The sequence below is a fragment of the Microtus pennsylvanicus genome, chromosome 1 (genome assembly GCF_037038515.1).
Source record: "Microtus pennsylvanicus isolate mMicPen1 chromosome 1, mMicPen1.hap1, whole genome shotgun sequence".
Taxonomy (NCBI): domain Eukaryota; kingdom Metazoa; phylum Chordata; class Mammalia; order Rodentia; family Cricetidae; genus Microtus; species Microtus pennsylvanicus.
This window is the reverse complement of record NC_134579.1, coordinates 199,110,706-199,130,045: the sequence shown is the minus strand read 5'-3', so window position 1 is coordinate 199,130,045 and position 19,340 is coordinate 199,110,706. Positions and strand designations below refer to the sequence as shown.

General features: G+C 43.0%; 1 protein-coding gene and 1 pseudogene across 1 annotated transcript in view; one reads left to right on the top strand and one right to left on the bottom strand.

Moving 5' to 3' along the window:
• Nucleotides 1-1,665: 1,665 nt before the first annotated feature.
• Stx11 (syntaxin 11) overlaps nucleotides 1,666-19,340 on the bottom strand; it is a 32,629-nt gene continuing 14,954 nt past the window's right edge. Inside the window, exon 2 of the mRNA XM_075948901.1 lies at nucleotides 1,666-8,562. Coding sequence (XP_075805016.1) covers nucleotides 7,694-8,557 — 864 coding nt within the window. The 5' untranslated portion in view covers nucleotides 8,558-8,562 and the 3' untranslated portion in view covers nucleotides 1,666-7,693. The remainder of the gene's footprint in view (nucleotides 8,563-19,340) is intronic.
• LOC142842576 (small ribosomal subunit protein eS12-like) lies at nucleotides 14,951-15,456 on the top strand (annotated as a pseudogene).

The following is a 19,340-nucleotide window of genomic DNA, read 5'->3' as shown; positions in this document are numbered from 1 at the left end:
AAGACTTATATGACACTGAGTCCATCAACATTCTACCATGAAAGGAGGAAGGGCTCATGAGGTCCAATCTCTTTCTTAGGGGCAGCAGCTAATGTCTAGAGAAAGGACTTCCTTCCTTCCTTTTCTTCTTCTTCTTCTTCTTCTTCTTCTTCTTCTTCTTCTTCTTCTTCTTCTTCTTCTTCTTCTTCTTCTTCTTCTTCTTCTTCCTTCTTTCTTTCCCTCCCTCCCTCCCTCCCTCCCTCCCTCCCTCCCTCCCTCCCTCCCTCCCTCTTTCTTTCTTTCTTTCTTTCTTTCTTTCTTTCTTTCTTTCTTTCTTTCTTTCTTAAGAAGTGTAGCCACTGAGAAGTTGCCCTTTCTCTAGTAAATCATCTCCCATCCGTGCTCATGCAAGTAACACGTTTACACTCAGTCGGTCACACACACAAAGGACATGTAAGAGGGATTTCAGTGGGAGGAGAATAAGAGAGTCATAGGGAGTGAACAGGAATAAAATTCCTTAAGTCATTGCATGAATCTGTCAATGAATTAAAAAGTACATAAATAGAAAAAAAACAGCTAAAAAGTCAATAGAGTGAAGAGTCAGTCTATGGAATGAGAAAAGAATATTTGCTATCTGTACACCATAAGGAAGTTAGCAGAGATGTAGAAATTAAATATCAAAATATCTAATTATACAGTAAAGAAACAGACTAATGAATAGGCAGTTCTCAAAACATCACATACGAGTGGCCAAGGAGAATTTGAAAAATTATTCAATATTCTTTGCTGTCAGGGAAATGCAAATTGAAAACACTTTGATATTCTATTTCAGAATCATTAAGAAAACAAAAATCAACAGATGCTTACGAGGATGTAGGGGATGCTTTGTACATCGATGGTGGCAATGCAAACTGGTGCAGCCACTAAGGAAATCAATATGAATGTAACTAGAGAAATTGACACTAGAGAATGACCATTGGACCCAGCGTTGTAGGTAGGGTTCTTTAGAGGAACAGGCTGACAGAATGAAGATGGGATTTCTTACGCTGGCTTACAGGATATGGTCTGAGCAGTTCAAGGACAGCTGCCTCACACCAGTAGCCGTTTGATCCACAAGGCCAGTTGTCTCTGACGTACCAACGGAGTCTTGAAGGCCTGGGGATTCCTAGACAACTGCCGGCCTCCAGTCCATATAAAAAGCCTGATGGAGTTGGGTTAGTGTGGGAACTGCAGCCCCGAGTTGATATCCCTGCCCCCATTTGAGGTGCTTATCTGCAAGGAAAACATAATAAATTCCCTCTGCTCCTGGAGCAGGGAAGGAAGGAATTTTAAGTGCATGGTGATCGGTCCTTGATCCCTGCCAGGGTCAGGCTACAGTCCCTTCTCAGCCCCCTCCTCATTTGGTGCCATGGTATAAAACCAGCCCATCCAGAGAATAAAGCAGGCCATTCCACCTCAACCTTGTGCTCTGTGTATTCATTCAACCTGGATACCCTCCGCCGAGACTCCTGTTTCCAGCCCGTGCTGGCGCGGCAGGTTAGGATATCAACAAAGGAATGTAGTAGCAGCAGCGACAGAGTAGATGGACTTGCATGCAAGAGCAAAAGCAAACAGGCAAATGTTTTCTTCTTACATCTTCTTTTGTCTGGGCTGTCACCAGAAGGCGCTGCCCACATTTACTGTAGGTCTTTCCACTTCAAGTAACCTGACCAAGAAAGAGCCTCACAGGAGCAGAGTTGTGGTCAGCTGGTTTTTTTCATTGATTCCAGATCTGGTCAAGTTGACAACCAAGATCAACAATACCACTGTGGAGTGCATACTTGAAGGCCTCTAAATAAACATGTAACAGAGCTACTTGAATAACCATTTTTATTGCTGCATTGTTCACAAATAGCCAGAAAATGGAGCCCGCCTGGATGTCCACCAATAGATAACTGAATGAATAAGTATGACACTACACACAACAGAATTTAATTCAGCCATAAACAAAAATAAAATTACCACATTTTAAGGGAAATTGGTGAGCATTATGTTAAATGAAATAAGCAAGACTCAGGCGGGCATGGTGATGCACGCCTTTCTTCCCAGAACTCGGAAGGCAGAGGCAGGAGAATCTTTGTGAATTCAAGGTCAGCCTGGTCTCTGTAGTGAGCATAAGATCATTCAGAACGGTGTAGAGAGACCCTGTCTCAAAAGACAACCAAAAAGCCAGAGATAAGCCAGACTCAGAAAGACAGACATCACATGCTTTCTCTGACAGAGTCTAGATTAAAATCTGTCTTTTTCTCTCCTTGTGTGTGTGTGTGTGTGTGTGTGTGTGTGTGTGTGTGTGTGTTTCATAAATAAATAAGAGAGAAGAGGAAAATATTTTAGTGTAGAGAGGAGGAAGGAAGGAAACAGAGCAATGGAATGCCCGTGACCTGATAGCAGAAGGCAGTGGGAGGGGCTGCTCTTTGAGGGAGGAGGGGACCAGCAGAGATGAGTAGGATGGGTGGAGGTGGGAAGAGGGATGAATAAGAACAAAATAAATGACATTTATGTATGAAAATGCCGCACCGAATCCCACTATCATGCATAGTAACTAAAAATAAACCCACATTATTTTGTATGGTAACTAGAAAATTAATTTTTAAAATATAGGTAAAATGACCAGTTGCTGTCATTTGATGGCATCTATTCAATGTATCTTTCTTTACATACATACAAACAAATGAATAAGTTCAAATATTGTTACAAATTACAGAAAACGTACGCTCTTCTAGCAGAAGTTTCTTCTATATAAGGACAATTGTCCATTGCATAAGGTGTATTGGGTGAGAAAACAACACGGTGTGGGGGCGTCTTCCTCTTGTTTTCTTTCCAACAGCCATGCTTCATTGATTGCAGGGATTTGCCACTCTTTTAAGAGCAAATCCTCTTGTGATTCCAAACTCTCATGTTCACTACCAACAGATAGGGTGCACACTGCAATTGGAAATACTTTGCAAATTTCAATGAAAAAAGAGAGAGCAGAAAATAGAGCAGTGGGGTTTATGTGTAAACTACTGTTGCCCTATAGGATGGCTAATCTCGACTGTCAACTTGACAGGAGCTAGAATTGTTGACAAGACACACTTCTGGGCACACCTTTGAGGGGTTATCTATATTAGATTGATTGAGATGGAAAAATCCACGCTAAATATACACGATATCATTTTATTGGCTGCAGGAAAAGGAGAGGGGAGCTGCTGTTCACAGTCTTCATCACTCGCTGCTTCCTGATGCAGATACTGTGTGAACAGCTGCAGTATGCTCTGCCGTGACTCCCTTGCTATGATGAGCTGTATCCCCCTAGGATTGACCCAAATCCTTCCTCCACCAAGTTACCCCTTGTCGGCCAGGAACAAAGAAACCAACAAATACACCCTGTTTTAATTTTAAGGTATACAGTCTCCAGTAGTTAACTTTATACATAGTTTGAAAAATAATTACATACGACATTTAGCTTTAAACTATGGCAATTGTCTTTGCTAGTTTCAAAAATTCATTTTCTTCTTCTTTTTATGAGTGTTCTATCTGCATATATGCTTTATGCCAGAAGAAGACACCAGATCTCTTTATAGATGGTTGTGAGCCACCATGTGGTTGCTGGGTATTGAACTAAGGACTTCTAGAAGAGCAAGCACTGCTCCTACCCACTGAGCCATTTCTCCAGTCCAGTCAGCTTTTTAAAACTTTACAGAAGATAAAGTTATCTGGGAAGAGGGAATCTCAACTGAGAAAATGCCTCGTTAGATTGGCCCATAGGCAAGTCTTTGGAGGAATTTTCTTGATGATGTTTGATAGAGAAGGGTCCAGCCTACTGTGGGTGATGGCATAGGAAAGCCGATTGGACAGGATAGCAAGCGGCACTCCTCCATGGCTTCTGCTTCATTTCTAGCCTCCAAGCTCCTTCCTCGAATGTTTGCCCTGACTTCTCTCGGTCACATGAGCCTTGTGAGCTGAAACACTCTTTCCTCTCAAGCTGCTTTTGGCTGTGAATTTTTAGCACAACAATGAAAACTTAAGCCAGGTGTTTTAGGGGAAGATATTGGGGACTGGACCCAGGGCATTGTAGATACTGCTTTTAAGGAAATGTAATGGCATTGGTATACAGAGAAAGCAACACGCTCTTTCCAAATTGTTACCTTGATGAGTCACGTAACTTCTGTGGCTTGAGTTTGAATATTTGGATGACTGGCCCTTGAAACATTTTACCCATATTATGGTGTATACAAATACATCCCGAATGAGGTCGAATGAAGGAGTTTCCTGTTCATTTCTGGAGTTTTCACCTGTAACCTGTTGTGTTAGTCTGCTTGGCTATATCTAAAAGTTTTAGCGCTTAGCTAGTGAGAAGTAGCCATTGCACATGTCAGAACAGTTTACCAGCACTTGGGATGCCAAGATCAGAGGATCATGAGTGTGAGAATGGTGTGGGCTGTATTATAAGGTCCTATCAGAAAGAGAGAGAGAGAGAGAGAGAGAGAGAGAGAGAGAGAGAGAGAGAGAGAGAGAGAGAGAGGGAGGAGAGAGGAGAGAATATACATGTAGACTCCCTATAGGAGTCGGTTTTCTCCTGCCAGGTGGGCTCTAGGAATGGAGCTCCTGTCACCAAACTCTGAGGTAAGTAAGTCCTTTTACCTGCTGTGAATCTCACTGGGCCCATCTTCTGCTCTTAAGAAGTTTCATTGCGACCATATTCTTCTCTTATGCACAAAATGGCATTAGTGTTTGAAGTTTGTAGCATCACCATAAGGTCTTGTTCAGTGTCACCTTTCAGAGTCTGCCAAGTGAATATCGAGGAGGAGGAACTAACCTCATAGCATCTCTCAGGGACTGAACACCCTTTCCAAAGGCAAAGCTGGCATTTCACTGACAGTTCCTGGGCAGGCTGGGGGTGTTATGGAGGATATGGGAGAGGTAACTGATGTCTTCCTCTGAGGTCTGTGCTCCAGCCTTGATCTCTTTCCAGAGAGCTCCTCATGGAGTTTATGATTCATGTGTTGGGAAGAACCCCAGGGACAAGTCCTTGCCAAACCGTGTTTAACTGATTTCTTGTGGATATGATTAGAATAGAATAGAATAGAATAGAATAGAGTAGAGTAGAGTAGAGTAGAGTAGAGTAGAGTAGAGTAGAGTAGAATAGAATAGAAGTAGAATGAAATGGAACCGATCTTTCAGGATAGGATCGAATAGAATAGAATATATTGAAATAGGAGAAGAAGAGAATGGAATAGAGCCATTAGAATAGATCAAAATGGAACAGATCCATCAGAATAGAATAGAATACTAGGACAGAACAGAACAGAACAGCACAGTCGACTAGAAGCAAACAGGATTAGAATAGTTATCACAATGAAAACTGCTTTATCATTAGGATTAATTAGGAAAAAAGTGCTCTACCCAGGTTCAGTGGTACTCAGGAGGCAGAGGCAGGAAGATATTTCTGTGAGTTTAAGACCACCCTGGCCTACATAGTGAGTACCAAGCCAGATGGGACTATAGAGTGAAACTCTATCTCAGAAAAAAAATCATGCAGACACAGAAAGTTGTTTACTTTCACAATGGCTCTAAAAAATGGAAGAAAAAAAGAAAAAGAAGGACGGAAAGAAGGAAGGAAGGAAAGAAGGAAGGGAGAAAGAGAGAAAAAAAGTTCTTCCAGAGTTCAAACAAGTTACATTTATGGACTGTTCCTTCTTGCAGAGAATAGGTAGTCCCCATAGACAGACTCTTTTTTCTACAATAAAAACTTGGGCCCTGGGCATCATGTGGACACTTCTCCCTCTTCTTTAGAGAAAGGGAACATCCCAGTAGTGAGCTGATAAAGAAACTGGGCAAGTCAAAGAAGAACTGTATGGGGCTCAGACTGTATGGTTCTCATATCGATCTATCAAAGTGAAATTACTCACAGGGCTAGATTTTCTTGCTCATAAATAGACCAGCAAGCCCCAAAGCCCTCCTGCTCCTTTTCTCTTTTAAAACTTTACCTTTGTTGGGTAGTAGTGGCACGTGCCTTTACTCCCAGCACCCAGGAGGCAGAGGCAGGAGGATCTTTGTGAGTTCAAGGCCAGCCAGGGTTGTTACACAGAGAAACCCTGCCTTACAAACAAACAAACAAGTAAAAATAAAACTACCTTCTTAGAGCTCAAGACAGACAACTCCCAACTAAAATCACTCCTGTATTTAAGAACATATAAGTCGGTTCAGAAGACATACAGGGTGTGTGATCATGGTCTGGAACATCACCTCCGAGTTTTGAAGTGAAAGCAAATCTCTAAAACCTGAAAAAGTTTTACCACCTAGTTGAGTGTAAAACTCCTGTAACTCGGAGCGCCCTGACGGAAATGCGTTTGTTGAGAGTTCCATGCACACATTGTAGTTAGCGGCGGAGGGGTGGGGGAAGTGGGGTTTGGGGAGGGGAATTTAACCATAATTTTAAAAATAGTTGAAAAAAATAAGTTATCTTCAATAGGTCATGATGTAAATATGTAAAAAAGATAGCTAGAGTGTCATGTGGACTATGGTTATTTGAAAAGAAAAGATTTCACTTTATGTCTCTCTGCTTTAATGCATGCAAGGAAAGGTTCATAGTAAGATGAATTATTATTCCCAAGAACGTCATTTTAGTACCTCTGATTGTGTCGCATGTTTTTCTCGCATTTATCGGCACGAATGGCACATACAGTTGATCAAAATAAAGTCTGACCCACTGTGGGCCATGCAGTCGGGGATGAAATACACTCACGACAGTCAAAGCAACACTTGGCGCTGACTAAACGATGTTCTTATTATTTAAATACAGAATTTCCCAAAGCAAAGTTAATCCAATTGGCCATTACGTACACAAATGAGTAGATATTAGTTTACATATACACATATATCATATGAAATTCAGTACAAAGATAAATTTTAAATAAATGGTCTCTGTGAAAAATATAAAACGTGAGTAATAAAAAAAAGTTCGATTTGAGTGATTGTTCAATATTTGGTGCTTAAAATATTTCAAAAATTATTCATATATATGAATATATACATGTATATGTACTGCGTGCATGTGCATATATATTCTGGTAGAAGGTACAAAAGGTGAGAGAGATAAGGAAACAGTGTGTGTTCGGTGTGGTTTAATAAGTGGCGGAAAAGAACGGAGGGAAGGTTTCCACACAGGCAAGGCTCACACAAAATAAATAAATAATCAGAAGTGAATGAAATCCAGTTTACCCCAGGTCAATGCTACTCGAAATTGAACTAAGAAATACTCAAGTGAATGTCACTCAAAATCGAATAGCACCAAGGAACTTTCCAGAGAAGATAAACGAAGACAAATTTTGATAATGTGCTCATACTATTAGTATATGTAATTGGACTTCCTCTTTTAGTCTTCATGACATTGACCTTAGCAACGGCATTAGCGCCTCCCTGTGATGCTGAGTGCTAGGTATCTTATAATGACGCCACACAACTCCATTGGTAATCTGCCTGCATTAACGAACCATAGGATGCTAACTAACAACCATCTTTCTAGGCAAGTGCCAGATCCCAAATCTTGTCTCCTGACCCCAACGTCCTTTCTTTATGCTCTGAATTCTGCAGGCATTGGGACCGCCTCCATCGGCCCAGTGCGGGATGCCTTTGGCTGGCATCCTGAACACATTTCCTTCAGGGCACAGGTGGTGAAGGTCCAAACCAGCTGCTAGTTGACGCAGGGGCAGCAGAAGCAGCAGATGGTCCTGCAGGGGTTCTTCTTCTTGTACTGCACCGCCTTGCGCACCTGCGCCTTGGCCTCGCCCGTGTAATCGAGGGTCTTCTGCACGTTGAGCTCGATGACGTTCAACGTGTCCGCCTGCTTCTCCACCAGCACAGCCATCTGCAGGAAGAGCTCGTGCACGTCGCGGATGCGACCCTCCAGCCGCAGCAGCTCGCGGTGGCGGCTCTCGATCTCGTTGAGCGCAGCCCGCGCGCCCTTCACATCGGCCAGCAGGTTCTCTGAGAACACGTCCCACTTGCCCTGTTCGAACATGTCCTCGATCTGCTCGCCCGACACGTCCTTACCCATGATCTCCAGCTGCCGCTGGATGCGGATCTTGCAGTTGTCGCGCTGTTTCATCTCGGCCTGGTTGTACTCGTACATGGCCTGCTGGAAGGCGCGGGCCAGCGCGCTGTATTGCGCTTGCGAGATGCGTGCCACCGCCGATTGCGAGCCATGCCGGGCCTCTGCCTGCTCGCTCAGCTCCTTCATGGAGCGAAGCTTCTGGTGGATGCCCTCGCCCCGGGTCTTAATGGCCTTGGCGATGGAGTTGGTGTCACGCTTGATGCTGCTGAGGCGCCGCATGGACGTGAGGAAGCGGACGTTCTGCCTCCCCAGGCGCTTCACATCCACCATCAGCAGTTGGTTTTCATCCTGTATGTCCTGGATGACCTGGTACAAGGACTTCAGGATGTGGTCGGTCTCGAACACGATGTCCTCGTGGGGAGCGTCAAAGTCATCATCTCCGTCTGGGAATTGCTGGTCATAGCTCCTGGACAACTCCAGAAGCTCTGCAAGCCGGTCCTTCATTTTGCCTACAAGTAGAGACAGCGGTTAGAATCCTCTAGTGGCAGTCAAATCTTTTCATTAAGAGGGATGGAACCTCAGTGCTCCTCATTGCTTTTCCCTGGGTGCATCAAGGGGCTCAATGCCCCGTGACATTTCACCTACAAGTAGAGTCATACTATGGGTCAGACTCAGGCTCTTGGCTGTATTTCACAGCCTCTACACAATGTATTCCAAAGACACAGGCACCCTCAACTCAGCCACTAATTTAAAAGTTTAGATTGCTTTGGGAATTATTTTTTTTTTCTTGTTTCTTGTTTCTCCATCAAGAATTAGACACACTAGCCTTGGTGGTGGTGGTGCACACCTTTATTCCCAGCATTTGGGAGGCAGAGGCAAGAGGATCTCTTTGAGTTCCAGGCCAGTTGGATCTACAAACTGAGTTCTAGGACAGCCAGAGCAGTTAAACAGAGAAACTCTCTCTCGAAGAAAATAAATAAATAAATAAATAAATAGAATTAGACACACAGATACAGATACAAGGGGGAAGGGGGACCAGAAATGTTTGCCAACTTTTGAATAAAGACAATGTACTAGGCTTTGCTACAGACACTAATTTTTCTCAATTTTGTGCCTGTCACTGTTAAACATCCCTCCCTTGTACTTAGAACAACTCTTAAAAGTTAAGTTGGCTTATTTAGTCTGCACAGTGGCTACAACTCTAATCCCAGCATTTTGTAGCAGAGGCAGGTAGATCTCTGAGTTTTGAGGCCAACCTGGTCTTCAGAGTTAGTTCCAGGACAGTCAGAGTTACAAAACAAAACAAAGTAAAGTACACTTGACGTCACAGGCTGCACGAGAGATGAAGACTCAGTGGTTAAGGGTGATGTTCTGCTCTGGCTGAGGACCTGAGTTCAGTTCTCTGCACTCATGTCTGCTGGTTCACAACTACCCATAACTCAGGTGATCCAATACTCTCTCCTGGCCTTCATGATCAACTGCACTCAGAGATAGACAGACAGACAGACACAGACACACACACACATGAAATAAAACCAAAGAGATGAGTGAGCATGGCGGTGCACACCTTTGATCCAAAGGCAAAGACTGGTATATCTCTGTAAATTTGAGGCTAGCCTGGTTTACATGGTGAGTTCCATCCCTTGCCAGGGCTATGTAGTGAGACCCTGTCTTAAATGAATAAATAAGTAAACAGATATATAAATAAATAAAACTAATGCTGTAAAGGTGCTGGGTGGATGGCTCAGAGGATCTGTTTGATCTTGAGCCCCTATAGAAACAGTGGATGCGGCCGTGTACACTTGTAACCCCAGCGCGGGGATTGCACAGAGGGCTCTTCAGGGCTTGGTGGCCGGTCAGGCGAGACAAATCAGGGAGCTCTAACTTCGGCAAGAGATTCTGTCTCTAAACATAAGGTGGAGAGCGACCTAGGAAAACACCAACATGCTTGCACACACTCCTGCACATGCACCCTCCCACACAGGAACACACACACACACACACACACACACACACACACACCCACAAATAAGTGGCAAAGCGAAACCTGTTTGAAGTAAAATAACACCCAAATAAAGGCAATTCTAATAAAGTGATGCAAAACAAAATTTGGACATCAAAGTCAGGTGCAGAGGTGTGTACCTGTTGATCAGCTGCCGGGGAGGCTGAGGCAGGATCAACCCTTGAGCCTATGAGTTCCAGCAGCCCGGGCAACACAGCCAGACCCCACTGGAGGGGAAGAAAAAGATTTCTCTAAGGCGATTTCTTAGCTCCTTTTCCCAATATCATTTGGTAAGCATTGTTGACATTTTTCACAATCAAAAACCATTTATACAGAAAATTTGAATCATACACTCTTACGACAATAATATAACATAGTCTCATATATCCATCATGCAACAGAAACCTTGTCCCTTTTGCGAGGTTGGTACAAATTGTTGTTAAGACAATACCACGTTTCCTAAGTATGCACATTTTGAGTGGAGTGAAAATGCGAGTTGGGGCTAGTTTCCCCTTATATATGATGCTTTCTGGTTAGGAAAAAACCTGTTCCTAGGACATAGTCTGTGACAAAGCACAGCTCCCAAGAGCTCCACAATCACGCAGAGGACTTGATCTCAAAGGCTTCTTTCAGGTTGACATAATCAGTGCCATACAGCAGTGCTGACGGAGGGTGGACATCTGGATTAGTAACCACGGAGAAATGGCGAGCACTGGCCATGGCCTCCCCGCTGCCAAAAACATTATCTATGTAAGCTAAGTAGAAATTCTATTCTGTAATGGTAATTCTTAATAAAACACACTTTCCTGCTTAAAATGTCATTTCTGTCCTTTGACGAGTAAAGTCAATACCAGGCTTTCTCAGTGACAGTGAATGTCATTCTCCTTGCAGAATAATTGACTGGACAGTAAAAAGATCCACCCTGAGGAAAGACTTGGGGAGAAATTATGAAGCAGATAATGGGATAAGATGCCTATAGTTTGATTATTTTTAATTAATCTTAATTAACATATAAACATAAGATTGTTTATATTAATGGGGTATTATATCATGTTTCAATACATGTACATATTGCACTAAGTTTAAATCAAGTTAGATAAATCTGTCTCCATAAATATCATTTCTGAACCAGGTTCCACTCTAATATTATAGCAAATATATAATCATAAAAAATTCACTATTAAGCAAAACAATACAAAATATATCAGTGAGTTTTTTACTTTTTCTTCTTAAATTTTTCTTTATTATTTTTAATTATGTGTGTGTATGTTTGGGTGGGTATGTGCACTTGAGTACAGTGTCTGAGGAATCCAGATGCAAATCCCCTGGAGGTAGAGTTAGATACAGCTGTGTGCCACCCAGTGTGAGTGCTGGGCACTGAAACCCAGTCTTCTGCAAGAGCTATACATGGTCTTAATTACTGAACCATTTCTCCAGCCTCTTTTTTCCTTTCCTTTTTCTCTCACCAAGTTATCAGGAAACATTTAAAAGTAATACAGGATTCTGAGACTTTTAAAGAAAATGCTGGAAAGGGGAAACACTGATAGAACACATGAGGACAGCTCAGCAACACATACTGAAAGCTTTTCAAGTAGGTGTTTATTCTAAGGACACATGGGAAGATGTGTAGAGCCTGTGAAATATGCATATTTCCAACACCACATTAAATTTGCAGATATTCTGAAGTGACTTCAAGGCACAAAATGCTGAGCTGGCTACTCCGTAAGTCACTGAGTGTAGAAGGTCATCTAATGAGATGGAAAGCACAAGTTCTCTCGGGTAGGAAAGGGAACTAGGGAGAAACGGAGGCAGTCCCCCACAACTATTTGGACTAGACTTGAGAAGATGCATCAGAGTGTTTTCCTTGAGTCATGGGATAACATGACGGTCACTATTACTTCCGTTTGCTGTTCTATATCTTCCATAATTTTATGAGCTACATATAGATTGATAATTAGTTGTGATAATCTATGTGTGACTATTAGGTTGACATTCTGTGTTCCCTGAGGAAGTACGCTAACTCACTAGCACAGAATGGGAGCCAAATCCATCTGCTTAAGGTAGTGTTCAGTGCATTCTACCCTCCAAGAAGTGGGTGGACAAAACGAATACATTCTGATGGACACAGCAAGAATAGAGCATCGATGCTTTCCTTGAATCTTGACCAAGCCTTGCAAAACATTATCATGGAAGGGAACTGTTGGCAAAGGGAAAGAGTCACACATATCAGATTTCTAGTACTCTGTCCGTAGACAGGTCATACACTATCTACTGCTCCTCTGAAGCTGGAAAGAACTATGGGAAGAGACCACCTTGTTCTCAGCGTGAAGAGCAAAGCAGAGTTCAAAGCACCTCGAAGATGGCATCAAAATGTTCACAGAGTGACTTGTGTTTAGAATCTCACTACCTGACACCATAGGTCCTCAACCAGTAAAGATCTAAAAGCATTTGAAGGTCCAAGTCCTTAACCTGTAAGGAAAAGGGAAGGGCAGAGGGAGTGTCCGGGCCCTTTGGCAGGCATTTACTGAAAGCCTTCCTGGAACCTTCCTGCCCACTCTTCCTACACAGCACAGACCTAGATGGGTAAGTTCTCCTCACTTGGAAGCTCTCCCAGCTGCCAGCAGGCAAGCATCAGGAACACTACAAGGTGTGTGTGTGTGTGTGTGTGTGTGTGTGTGTGTGTACCAGGAGGTTTCCATTCTGAGAGTGTCTTCAGAAATATTTGAAATATGCGTTTTTACTGAAGGCACATCAGAACATAAATGAAGGCACAAAAGAGCGTCAACAGCAGCTTTACAGTCAGTAGGTTGACATGTGCCATGACATCCTAAAAGAGGAAACTATAGTAATTGATAAAAACAAATCAGACAATTCAGCCGACCCAGAGTTTCACAGTGGCAAAGAGCAACGTAATAAACGTTGGTAAACTGCTCATAAAGTCGCTAAAGTAACTTCTGCTTTAATTAACACTTAGGTGGAAAGTACCAAAGATGGTTTCTAACTACCAGAAAGCTGGTTTTCTTCTAACTTTCCTTTACGTGCACGTCTAATGTGGCCTGGGAGATCTCAGTACAATAAGGAGGAAGGGAAGGAAGAGGGGTTGCTTAACCCTTCTTCTGTTGAGCAAGAAAATTACAGGTAAAAGCACATCGAGAAGTGAAGAGGTGATGGCGCCCAAGTGGATTTCAGACCTCGGGAGACCATGAAGTCACCCTGAGGGTTCCCAGTGCCGCAGCTGCCTGCACCGGGGCTTCCAGAATGAGCTCCTTGTAATATTTAGTACTCAGCCAAATTTGTACCCCATTCCACAGATTCTTATTGTGGAAGCTTTGCGACCATGAAGGTCGGGCAGTGCTGGAACACCTTAAGGGTCCCCAGGCCAAATACAGATGAACGGGCCCAGAACCAGCAGCAAAAGAAAAGGATGGGTCTTGGCCTCTCTCATCCCCACTACCAGAAAGACAGTGTCTTCCATAATCACTGTCTTCTGGCTTCTGAGGATGAAGAGGCACTGAATAGGAAATGAAGATTAACTGAGAACTCACTTTCAGTCTGGCAAGTTGTGAAAACAATCCAGGAAGCCTAGTGGTGGAGTATGCAAACATGGCAGGGGTTTATTAGAATCTCTTCACTCTCACATGAACACTTAAGGCAGACACTAACAAAAGACCATTGAAAATGGATATTGGTTTTCACTATTATGTGGCACCTTGAAGTACAATAATAAGTTACCTAACAGAATTCAAACGGAAGGGTGGCATGACTCTATTAGCTAAATATAAGGACCCAGATCCTACTATTGAATTTGGTCCGTAAAATCTTGCTATTTTCTAAATATGGTTCAGTAGGTAGAGAGTTTGCCCCCCAAACATGAGGACCTGGGTTGAAATTCCCCAGCACCCATGTGAAAAATCTGGGTTCAGTGATGGTAATCTGTAATCGTGGCCTTGGGACAGTAGAGAAAGGTGAATCCCCGGAGTTCCAAATCCAGTGAGACCTTCACTCAAAAAATAAGGTGGAGAAGAAATTTTTGAAGACATCTAATGTTAACTTCTGGCCTATACATGCAGACATACACATATGTATCAACATCTGCATGCACAGGTGTGTGCACACACACGAACACATGAGAATACCACCACATGCATACTCCTACACACACATGTTCTGTCTTATCCGGAAAGAGGACTCAGGAAGATCAGTGAATGGGGATGCTAACGATATAACTGACACACTGGATGCTACAGGACAATCACTGTCCCTGCTCATCCCTAAGGAAACTTTTGTAAACACAATGTGTAGCTATAACTCTGCTCATAAGGGAGAAGGCTTATGTACCCTTAGTCTGCAGCAACAAAAGAAAAAGAAAAATTTTCATTGTTTTAGTCTAAATTATGCCCCTTTGAAATGACAAAGATAATGCCATCTTGTCCTGACTCCATTTTTGTATTTGCTTAGACACTTCTCAGCCCTCTCTCCTAACCTCTCCCAATGGCCATGTCTGCCTTGTCAACACATTTGAGATTTCCGGGCCTTGACCAAATGATTAAAGTAAATCAAATAACTAGAAAAGTTGTAAGTAAAATAATAATTGGCATGTTGTGTCTAAAATAATTACTATGTTCATAAACTAATGCTTCAAGGCTGCACTGACCCTCACTCATCTAACTTGATGTAAATTATGGTCCTTGTGCTTTTGGCCTCTAAAAACTCTGTATGCCTGAGCTTGGGCACCAAGAGACTTTTCAGAGGCACAAGCCAATGTTTGTTCTGACCACCAATAAAAAAGGGCTTAAAACTTTTCATTGTCTTGCTTTTCCTCTGTTGCCACACAGATGTGTGGAGGCAGAGGCACGAGTATATTCGAGATTTGACCTCACCCATAATCTACCACCATGGCCTAGGAAGGCATTGTTGCTGGAGGTGTAATGGATGTCAATATTGGAATATAAAAAGGCCCTTATCCACAGTGGCCTAGCACACGCCATAAGGGAAACTGTTAAGCCTTAGACAGGCACCACATCCATCTCTGTGGGCTTGCATCCAATTGTGATGAGTCTATGTACGTCAGGTTGGTGGAGACACTTTGTGGTGAGCACCCAAACAAGCTGATTAAGGTTGGTGACAACAAGAAACTAGGCGAATGGTCAGGCCTCTGTGAAACCGATCAAGAGGGGAAGCCACAGAAAGTGGTTGGTTGCAGCTGTGCAGTGGTTAAGGGCTACGGCAAAGAAGCTTGGGCCAAGGATATCATTGGAGAATACTTCAAATCCAAGAAATGAATAAATGAAAAATCTGGCTCATTTAAGACAAAACAAAACAAAACAAAACGATCTTTTAGCTGTCTGAATCAGAGTGGTTGCCAGTAACTATCGCATGTGGATTATTTCACCTTTACTGTGCCTCCTTCCCAATTCATATGTGAAAGTCCTGACCCTAGCATGTCAGGGTGCCTTTGTATTTGGCACTGTTATTGAAGAAATTAAGTTAGAACGAAGTCTTTGGGGGATGGATCTTAATTCAATATGGCTGGTAAGGAATCCAGTGGGAGAAAGTTTGCACACTCAAAGGAAAGCTAGGAGAAAATAGAGTTAATCTGTGAGCCAAGGAAACAAACCTCAGAAGAAACAAACCTTGTCAAATTAGTCATTTTTCTATGGCTGTGACAAACACCCAGACCAAGACAACTTCGAGAAGAGCGAGTTTACCAAGGCTGTCGGTTCTGGAGCGATGGAGTCCGTCATGGTGGAGAAGCAACAGGCAAGGCAGCAGGGGCAGAAAGCTGAGGGCTCACATCTTGAACAGCAAGCACAAAGCAGAGCAAGAAAACTCAAAGCAGCGAGTCTTTAAACTCTCAAAGCCTGTCTCTAGTGACATACTTCCTCCAGCAAAGCCATACGTCCTAAATCTCCCAAACAGTGCCATCAACTGGGGACTGAGGGGTCAAATGACCCAGACATTGGGGAGCATCTCATTCAAACCTCCAAACTTGCCAACACCCGGACATTGAATTTACAGCACCCCTGAACTTGTAAGAAATGAGTTTCTGGTGCCAGGGGTATCCAGCCTTTTGACACTGTGATACAATGCTGCTGCCATCTACAAAGTTCACACCGGAGAACTACATGCTGAATTGTAAAAAACAAACAAACAAAAAACCAACCAACCCATAACGTATGGTTGTTTAAGTAAGTTTGAGGGTTTTGCGTTGGGCTCCATTCTTAGCTGCCCTTGGTAGACTGTGGTCAGCAAACCAATTTATATATCAAGGAAATTTTGCCTAATACCAACAAATAAAATCCTTCCTGGCTTCACAGCAATATGTTACAAGTATTTTGACCTGTGGTGAGGGGAATCAGACACGGATACGCAGAACGCAGAGCAGAGGGAGGTTCAGATTGGACCACGGGGAGTTTGCTAGAGAGGTGAACTGGAAAAGATGGGAGGGAAACAAACCCTACAGTCCTTTCTAAACCTACACTTAATAAACACAGGTTTCAGACTTCATTCTGCTTTCATGTGTGTCTTTGTTAAGGTTTCGATCACTGTGAAGAGATACCATATGACCACGGCAACTCTTCGAAGGAAACCATTTAGTTGGGACTTCCTTACAGTTCAGAGGTTCCATTCATTCTTATCATGACAGAGAGCATGGCGGAGTGTAGGCAGACATGGCGTTGGCTATGTCTTGATCAGAAGACAACAGTAAGTGGACTCAGCCCCTGGTGTTATCTTGAGCATAGGAAACCTCAAAGCCCACCCCAACAGTGACACACTTCCTCCAGCAAAGCCACACCTCCTAATAGCGCCCTTCCCTGTGAGTTTATGGGGGTCAATGGCATTCAAATTACCACAATGCTCAAAGTTCAGGAAGTTTAATGTTTTCCTTTCAATATGAACTTAAGAACACATTTAGACAGTATTTGCTGTATCTAACTATGGAAGAAGCAGAAATGATCTTGTCCCCAAGAGAGCATAAACAGTCACTTTTGTATAGTGGTCAAGCTCTTATTTCAGCTTCTGTGATATCCAGCTGTTAGGCCTGGGGCTTATAGTAAATTTTAAATAATTATTAAAGGAGATAATAGTTACAGATCAAAAGGTGTTTGCTGGGCCATAGGAGACCCTGGGAAAAGCTCCTATAGCACCGCTTCTCTGGTGGGTGCAGCCCGCACCGGGGTACACTGCCTGGTTGGCAGAAGGCACAGCCCTACCCACACTTGATGAGGTCACGGCCTGCTCAGCTGTGATCGCCCTGTATAGAGCTTGCTCAACCACTTACTCCTGCCCAGCCACCCCCACTGCAGTCATCTGGCTGGGAACAGGACATTCCACTCTGTCACAGTAGCTTCGTGGTTGTTTTCAAGCTTACCCATCAGAACACACCCTTAAAAGACAACACAGGCTCTTCCCCCAACCCGCTGACTCAAATCCATTTAGAATCATTTCACTCAACTGAGTAATCCTGGATGCTATGCTCTGTTTCTTGATTTTAAAAGTGGGTGTACCAAAAAGGAAGAAAATATTTTTTTGTTTTAGTTTGTTTTTGAGACAAGGTTTCTCTGTGTAGCCCTGGCTGCTCTCTGGAACTCACAACAGCAAACTGAGATTGGACCACCTCTGCCTCCTGGGTGCTGGGAGTAAAGGCATGTGCCACCACCATCTAGCAATAAAGTATTCTTTTATCTTTTAGAGATTATAAGCTTAAAATACTTTCTTGTTGTTCTCAAGGTAATTATAAAAAAAGAAAAACCAAATAGGGTTGGTTTTTTTTAAAGTGCATTTGCCAAAAGCATATTTAACCTTTCCGGAGGGTGCATTCAAGGCACAATATGAGAGTTTAATGATTCTTTATTGAGAGGGAGTAGAATTATAAAGGATAGGGATAGAAGAAGTGCCAAAAGTGTTTGCTGTGAAACTCTCTCCTAGATATGGCGGCACAAACAAGACCAGAACAATGGCAACATCGATGAGCATGGAAAGGGGACAGTTTCATGGGGTACCAATCCCCAAACACAGAGCTATACAGACAACTACAGACTGCCGAAGGAGGGAGGATTACCCCCTTCCAGGGACGATCTCCCTTACTGGTTATCCAACACACTGGTCAGCCTTGAAAACATGCACAACCAACCAAAAGTGGACTCAGCAGGTTCTATTTCTATACTGTGCAGACACCTATTATGCATATACAAATGCATACATAGATGTAGCAATAGTAAAGAAAAAGACTATAAGCTTTGGAGTGGAGGGGACATGGGTGGGAATTGAGGGAAGGTACTGGGGGGATGAGAAAGAGAAGAGTTGTGTAATTCTATTCTAGTTTGAAATGTGTAAATATTAAAATTAATTTTTAAAATTTAAATAAGTGTCCCTTTTAATTTTTAGGCAAGTGAGACTGCCCCGTGGATAAAAGACTTGCTGTGTAAGTCTGACAATCTACGTATCCATGAAATTTCTGACTGCCGCCACTTCCCATCGGGGACATTGTGAGGAAGCTGGAGAGCGACTGGAGACCACGCGAAGAGAGGGGCTGAATGACTGAGTGATGGAGGAAGGTCATTGGCTAATAAAGGAACTGCTTTGGCCCATATTATTGGTTAGGACATAGGTAGGTGGAGTAAACAGAACAGAATGCCGGGAGGAAGAGGAAGTGAGGTCAGACTCGACAGCTCTCCTCTCGGGAGTAGATGCCTCAGCAGAGACGCCATGCCCCGATCCTGGGCAGACACACGCGATGAAGCTCTGACCTAGAATCTTCCCAGTAAGACCGGTGCTCACAGATTATTAGAGATGGGTTGATCGGTATATCAGAATTAGCCAGTAAGGGCCAAGCAGTGATTAAAAGAATACAGTGTCCGTGTAATTATTTTGGGGCATAAGCTAGCCGGGCAGGCGGCTGGGGTATTGGGGACGCAGCCCCTCCGCCGCGCCCTTATTACTACAACTGAGCCTGGACACGACCAAGGGAAGTCCATCCAGAGGTTGCTAATTGTGGAAGGTTGATATAGGCCAATTCATGCTACCCTCACAAACATAAGAAATGACTAATAACTATCTAAGGGTGCTTTATTGTTAAGATACTAACTGATCCAACCGTCTTTGGATTGCTCTGTGCCTCCTAAGTGTACTTTTTTTTTAATCCCAGTTTTAGAAGCTAACAGGAATCATAGAAAAATCATAATTTATGGAAAGTAAATTCTCATGCATTCCAAATGAAAATCTGTTATAATTTGAAATGAAAATATAAGCAAATATTCCAAATAACTATCTTGATGATCATAA